General features: G+C 43.8%; 1 protein-coding gene across 1 annotated transcript in view; it reads right to left on the minus strand.

Moving 5' to 3' along the window:
• SF3A3 (splicing factor 3a subunit 3) overlaps positions 1 to 7,052 on the minus strand; it is a 28,664-nt gene extending 21,612 nt beyond the window's left edge. Inside the window, exons 1-7 of the mRNA XM_007182557.3 lie at positions 6,829 to 7,052; positions 6,499 to 6,546; positions 5,146 to 5,198; positions 4,935 to 5,040; positions 1,640 to 1,712; positions 1,172 to 1,263; positions 28 to 110 (exon numbers count right to left, since the gene is read on the minus strand). Coding sequence (XP_007182619.1) covers positions 28 to 110; positions 1,172 to 1,263; positions 1,640 to 1,712; positions 4,935 to 5,040; positions 5,146 to 5,198; positions 6,499 to 6,546; positions 6,829 to 6,924 — 551 coding nt within the window. The 5' untranslated portion in view covers positions 6,925 to 7,052. The remainder of the gene's footprint in view (positions 1 to 27; positions 111 to 1,171; positions 1,264 to 1,639; positions 1,713 to 4,934; positions 5,041 to 5,145; positions 5,199 to 6,498; positions 6,547 to 6,828) is intronic.
• Between the last annotated feature and the right edge of the window lie 226 nt (positions 7,053 to 7,278).

Genomic DNA, 7,278 nt, shown 5'->3' on the forward strand with positions numbered 1-7,278 from the left:
AGAGGCCTAGAAACTAGTAATGGCTACCTCTTATACTCTGCATTCTTCCTTTCTTTAGGAATGTCAAACAACTGGTCGAAGATTGACAGGTAAGTGATATAATCCAGCTTCTGGAAAGAGAAAAGAAATGACAAGAGATTCAGTTAGGTGTTTGCACCAAGTTGCAATATAATCTCCAATAAATGAGATTAAAATTGAGTGTTGCCTAACAAAGTAACAAGGCCCAGCTCACTTTAGTCTTTTTCCCCCCCTAACATTTAATTCCTGCACTCAGTGTTAATTCCACTGGACTGAGCAGAATATCAGATACACAATTAACTCTGTGAAATAAAGATCAAGTCAATAAACCATAAGCTAAAAGAAACATCTGTTGAACATTACTACTGGGTTGGCCAAAAAGTTCATTCAGTTAGTGAATATGTTTTTCAATAAAGTTCTTCGTGAAAATGAAAAATGTCTTTTATATTTACTTAAAACCAAATGAACTTTTTGGCCTACCCAATATATACGGGCACTTGTTTAAAGACTGACACCCACTACACATTCTAAAATAAGGTCCCAGAAGGTGCCATTTGTTCACTCATTCAATCACTTACTGAATATCTTTGGATACAGATGAGAACAAGACAGATGCAGGACTGTACTCATGGAGCTTAAAGTTTAGTCACAACTTTTGAGACGTGTCCTCACAACCCCAAGAGAAATTTCATCATGTATTTCCTTGTGACCCTGAGACTGTCACATTAAACCTCAGCTCTTATGGTACGTTATTTTCTAATACCTTTTAAAATATATTAAATAGCCCTCTTGGCAGAGATTATGTTTTTGTATCTTTCATGTACCTACTACTATGTGTGCCTAACACAGAAGCCTGATGCATACTTGTGAGTTTAAAAAATTTTTTTATTTTTACAAAAGCAAAATAAGCTTGTTGTATTAATAAAATAAAATTTATTGATAAGTAAAATATGCTTATTGTATTCACTGTAGAAACCCGACTTTCACTTTGAAAAGTGTTTCATTCCAAGAAAGCACATCACCTCTTTAATATTTACGTAACAGTTCCAGAACACAAGGAAGACACTCTAATTGTTTCAGGTCTACTAGCCCCAGCCCAGTGCCCTGACTCACCCCTAGAATCAGAACCACTCTCCCCTCTCCTGGGTCTTACCTCAGAGGCCTTCAGGTTAATGTATTTGAGGTAACAGTCATGGAGATCAAGGTAACGACCATATCCCTCTTCATCTGTGAACTCCACCAAATCTGAAGGAATCAGATATCAAGATTCAGATACTAAAGACCACTTTCTTGGACTTGACTTTTCAAGTGGACTGCATTGTTTCATAATGCAGCCCTTCACCCAAATATCCTCCCTCTAGTCACAAAGTGAACAGACCTCACTTTTCCAGGTGAGTGAATTTGAGCTGGGCTAGCACAAAATCACTATTTTGTCCAAGGCCGACTCAGGATGACAATCTAGTCCAGACTTTTCTCTAGTCTAGCAAAGAGGAAATCAGTAAGGGAACCTGGCTATAAATTTCTCTGGGGCCTTTTTCCAGGACTCTGAGGGCAAATCTGAGCTCTGATCATTAACCTGTACTTCTGCTAGTGCTGGATAGAAACATTAAACCCTACTTACTTTGTGCCTCTTCACTTGGATTCTCTCGAGCCTTCAGGAGCTCCTCAAATTCCACTGACATTGGCACACAGATCTGATGGGAAAAAGAGAAAAGCTCAGGTGGGTTTTTCAACATAGAAGTTGCAATATCACAGAATGGACTATATAGAAAGTTGGATTTCTAACGCTTTATTTGGCCTTGATTTTTCCTTAGGAGCTTTCTTCTGTTTTCTAATTACCTTGCTTTTTCCTTTTCCTTTTTGCATGTTTTAACTAAAAATTGCTAAAATAACACATGCTCACAAAAACTCAAATAACACAAAAAGACAAAATGAAAAAAAAATCAAGGTTCAGGGCTTCCCTGGTGGCGCAGTGGTTAGGAATCTGCCTGCCAATGCAGGAGAAATGGGTTTGAGCCCTGGTCTGGGAAGATCCCACATGCTGCGGAACAACTAAGCCCGTGTGCCACAGCTACTGAGTCTGCGCTCTAGAGCCCGTTTGCCACAACTACTGAGCCCGTGCGCCACAACTACTGAAGCCTGCGCACCTAGAGCCCATGCTCCCAACAAGAGAAGCCACCGCGAGAAGCCTGCACGCCACAACGAAGAGTAGCCCCCACTCGCCACAACCAGAGAAAAGCCCACGTGCAGCAACGAAGACCCAACGCAGCCAAAAATAAAATAAATAAAACAAATAAATTTATATATATATATAAAAAAATCAAGGTTCCCTTGGACTTCCCTGGTGGCACAGTGGATAAAAGACTCTGTGCTCCCAATGCAGGGGGCCTGGGTTCAATCCCTGGTCAGGGAACTAGATCCCATATGCATGCCGCAACTAAGAGTTCGCATGCCTCAACTAAGGAGCCTGTGTGTCGCAACTAAGGAGCCCGCATGACGCAACTAAGACACCTGGTGCAACCAAATTAATAATATTAAAAAAAAAAATCAAGTCTCCCCTTTAATAATTCTCCTGGGAATAGCTAACCACTGTCAACAGACCTTTTTAATTTTTATTATTTATTTATTTATTATAAATTTATTTATTTATTCATTTATTTAATTTTTGGCTGCATTGGGTCTTTGCTGCTACATGTGGGTTTTCTCTAGCTGCTGAGAGCAGGGACTACTCTGTTGCGGTGTGCGGGCTTCTCATTGCAGTGGCTTCTCTTGTTGCAGAGCACAGGCTCTAGACGCACGGGCTTCAGTAGTTGTGGCTCACGGGCTTCAGCAGTTGTGGCTCACGGGCTCTACAGCACAGGCTCAGTAGTTGTGGCGCAGGCACTTAGTTGCTCCGCGGCATGTGGGATCTCCCTGGACCAGGGCTCGAATCCGTGTCTCCTGCATTGGCAGGTGGTTCTTAACCACTGCGGCACCAGGGAAACCCCACAGACCTTTTTTAAATGTCAGCCATTCCCAAACTTTGCTGCACATTAGAATCACCTGCGAGAGTGCTAAAAAATCCTAACGCACTTGATACCAATTTAATCAGAAGTGGTGGGGAGGTATCAGTACTTTTTAAACACTCCCAGATTCAAACGCACAGCAAAATTTGGAAACCACTGCTCTATGTATTTAAATATATGTATTTGTGCAAGCACATACAGGCAAGTGCAAGATTATTATTTTGTTTCTCACATAATTAGACTTATTTTTTTTTCCCTTTCCCTTAGTATATCTTAGGCATTCTTCCAATCATTTATTCAAGCACTTATTCCTCATCACCTTCCTACCTGGGCTGGGATAAGGTTAACACACCAGAATGGTACTTGTGCCTTCTCTCTTGGTTACCAAAAGACTTAATACTCTACCTTCCAAAGGGGATGAGGAGACATAGGTAGGTGTGTGAGGGTACATTCATGTACCTCCACTTAACTTCAATAAATAGCCTCTCCTGTCTGGTATTTTCAGTCTCTTCATTTTTCCATCGGCTCCTTTAAATATGTATGCCTCCCCTATTTTCCTTATGATCCTCCTGCTTCTCCTCTCCTTTTTTCTGCCAGTCTTTCAAATGCATGCTAAACACTCCACACTACTGTATCCTCATTATCCACTTGTGCCTCTGTGGCCAGATTTCCACTCCCACTTCTTCAACAGAGTAGCAACCCTGGCAGTTACCAATCAACAACAGCTGATACCAGTGACTTCCTTTGTGAAACTCATTGGCTGAGCTTCAGTAAGACATTACCTGGAGCTGCCATTTGACCTGTGATGGATGGCTTCCCAGACTCCTTTTCAGTTAAGTACCTTATTAAGAGTGTGCCCCAAGGCACACAGAAACTGACAGTCTCCCTTCACACTGTCTCTCCCTCCCAGAGCTCTATGATCCGTGGCTTCAACCATCAAGTACATGTGGTAATTCTCAAGCCCCAGTCACCTAATTTCAACTGCTTATGGGACACTTCTACCTAGATATAATATCACCTGAAAATCTACATACATAAAAATTCATTTCCACTACAAATGGGTTACCTCTTTCTTCCTTATTTCTATCAAGGGAACAACTTTTTAGTTACACAGTCATAAAAGCTCAGAGTAATCACTGACCTATCTCTCTCCACTTATCCTACAGCCATGCCTCGCTCCCCCTTCCCCTGGAATTCCTTTGGTCAGCTGTGTAAGATGCTTAATGGATTCTTCAATAACTGAGATATAATCCCTGCTCCTTATCATTTTACAATATAGTGGGGCAGACGTTCATTGTCATAAAATATGACAGAATCATAAAGATAGGAAAGATTAATTGGGGGAGTAAAGTAGACTAGGAAGGAATTTTCATGAAAGAGTAGGCCTCTGGGCTGAATCATGAAGGTGTAATGATCACTGGAAGCGAGTAAAGCCTTTTTGTGTTAGTTGGATCCTTTAGGTAGCAGATTTTAAGACAGAGTTAGGAGCACAAGTGGTTTATTGGGTAGGTATTATCCATTAAAGATAAAAAGGAGAGAGGAGGATTGGGCAGGGAGAGCCCAGACCATGATGAAGATAGGACAAAATCTTGACCAACCCAATGAGGAACTCTGGAGCAAAGATTACTCACTAGAAGAGTCTCACAATGGGCAGAAATAACCAGGCCATGGTACCCCCACTGTGTTCAGTCACTGGTTGGGGGCTGCCCAGGAAGAGAACGGCCTTAGCTTAAAGCTGAGGGAGATCCTGAAAGCACTGGAGTTGCAGGATGTCACCTAACTTCGCTGCTTGCAGCTAACTGGCGAGTTCTTTTTTGAAGGGACACCTGAGTGGCAATCTCCACTTTCCTTACACCTTTCCTTTGTATGCTCTTTGGACAGGTTTGGAGAAAATACTTTCTGAGGTCATACCTCATTTGGGTGCTTCCGGTGGAATTCCTTTATTTGTTTGAGTCTATTATAGAATTCAGCAAATTCATTGGGTCCTGAAATGGCATTGAGCTCCTCCTTTCGTAACCTGCAATTTCAGAAAAAATCCAGAGAACACGGAACACAAACTCAGTCCTTTAACCATGGCTCCTCAAAAGCAATAATTCCTGGATTGGCTGTGACTGTCACTTACCCATCCTTATCATCATACAAATCCCTCAGGTTCCCACTGACTTCCATATACCTCTGAAAGGCAAACACAAACCCATCAGGATGAAGCAATCTGTACAACTTAGACCCAAGCAACCAACAAAGGCTCTCTTGTCAAAGCCCAGGGAAAGCTCAAGAGATATGGTGTTAAAAGTTCCTGTTCTTTCTGGTACCTTTAACAGACAGCACTGGTTCCTAGTTACTTTTTAAAACAGGTCATTTTGAAGATTAAGTGATGTGATTTTAGGGGTGGCAGAAAGTTCCTATATTTAACTCTCCCTAGAAGAGTCATAAAAGAGAGCCATTGTCACCCTTTGGTAAATAGCAGTTCCCACCTAAGACACTCAAAGATAAAAGGATGGTCCAAGATGATTTTCACTGTTTCAAAAGGCTTGACTGAGGAGTGCACAGACTAAATAAAACATCACACAGTTTCTTTTTAATTCGAACTCAGGATGGTACGAGTACGTAGTCCCTTCTCCAAAACTTTTGGGACCAGATTTGTTTCAGAATTTGGAATTTTTAAGTTCAGGAAGGTACTGCATGCAATATCCCTAGCGGAATCTGGAACACCCGTTGATAGTTCTGCAGTGAAACTTATGCATTATTTATTAAATGTGATAAAGACCATAAAAAGCCTCCCATCTGTTCAGGTCAAATCAGATTTTTGCCATCAAACAATTACCAGAACAAACAAATAAAAAACCTTTTGTTTTCAGAGTATTTCGGATTTGGGAATTTAGATAAGGGATTAGGGGCTTGTAATATTAATTATCTCTTCCAAATTAGAAACTCTGATTAGGTCTTTTATTCTTTTCTAAACAGATTTCAAACATGCAAAAGTAGAGAGCATGGTATAACGAACCTCCATTTACCTACCACTTAGCTTTAACATAAAAATGTATCAGTATTTTGATCTTAATTACTTTTCTAAAAGTAAGAAATTGAACTATTACTAGGAAAATGCAGTGTAGTAGGCAAAAAATACTTCAAATGCTTCAATACAGTGTTCTGGGAGGAAAACAGTAATACACAGCATTCTCTTTTGGGGAGAAGGGAGAGTACCTTCTAAGCCTGAATGGTTGACTCCTGGTAACTACTCATTGCACATCCATAGCATACAGAATGCTCTAAGGGGCATCTTTCCGAGTAATTAAGAACGAATGAGAGTTCCCCGTTCACAGAAGCGAGCAAGGGTGGTCAAGCACCCTTTGGCAGGCATATAAACCCTCGACTGGCCAACCCGGTTACCTTTGTCCAGGGCTCCAGGTGACCCCCCCACCCCCTTCTTCCAGCCCATCGCGACCCAAAGAGAAGTGGACAGCGGGGCACTCACATCTTGCATGGCCCGTGTGCGGTGGTCAGAATTGATCTGGTCCCGGAGCTGAAGAAAGGCAAACGGTGACACAAGACACCGTTAGTCGGGAGTTCTGGAGTTGGGAAGGCCGCCCAAGGGCGGAGCTTATCCGCTCAGGTCTTAGCAGCCCAAGCAGAGAGGCCTCTGGGCGCTGGGCCCGGGGGAAGGTTACCTAGGCCGGAGCTCGGGTAGGGAGCCCCGGGAAGGGGCGGGCGCGGGGCAGGTCTGAGGACCGAAGAAAACTCTCAGAGATTGAACCCGGGCATGGGGCCCAGCCTCAGGGGTAGCCCCTGCCCAGGCCCAACTCACCGTGGACTTCTTAGTGAGCATCTCTTTAGCCATGACGTCCATGAGCCGTTCCTTCTCCTCGTGATAGCGCCGCTGCTGCTCCAGAATTGTCTCCATCTTCCCTCCTCCGCCGCCGCCGCTGCCTCAAATCAAGCTAGAACACCGATACGGCCGGAAACAACTCCTGCTGCCTTGCGCGCCCGCGTCCTAAGAGGCGCGTCCGGCGTCACCTAAGTTCCGCGGCTGCCGGAAGTTCCTCGGGGACTCGAGGAAAAGTGAGCACCGCAGGAGACCCAGTCAGTGCTATGGAGACGGCTGCAGTGCCCCTGCTGGCCGGGGGTGTGTGGCGCGATGCCGAACGATTTGCAGGTGCCTCTAGGGGGCATACAGAAATCCACCAGCCTGGCAGTAAGGACTCTGACCTGGCTTCCCGGGGCTTCCCCGGCCGCGTGGCCGGGCGGGTAGGGACCT

Source organism: Balaenoptera acutorostrata, chromosome 1 (genome assembly GCF_949987535.1).
Source record: "Balaenoptera acutorostrata chromosome 1, mBalAcu1.1, whole genome shotgun sequence".
Classification (NCBI taxonomy): Eukaryota; Metazoa; Chordata; class Mammalia; order Artiodactyla; family Balaenopteridae; genus Balaenoptera; species Balaenoptera acutorostrata.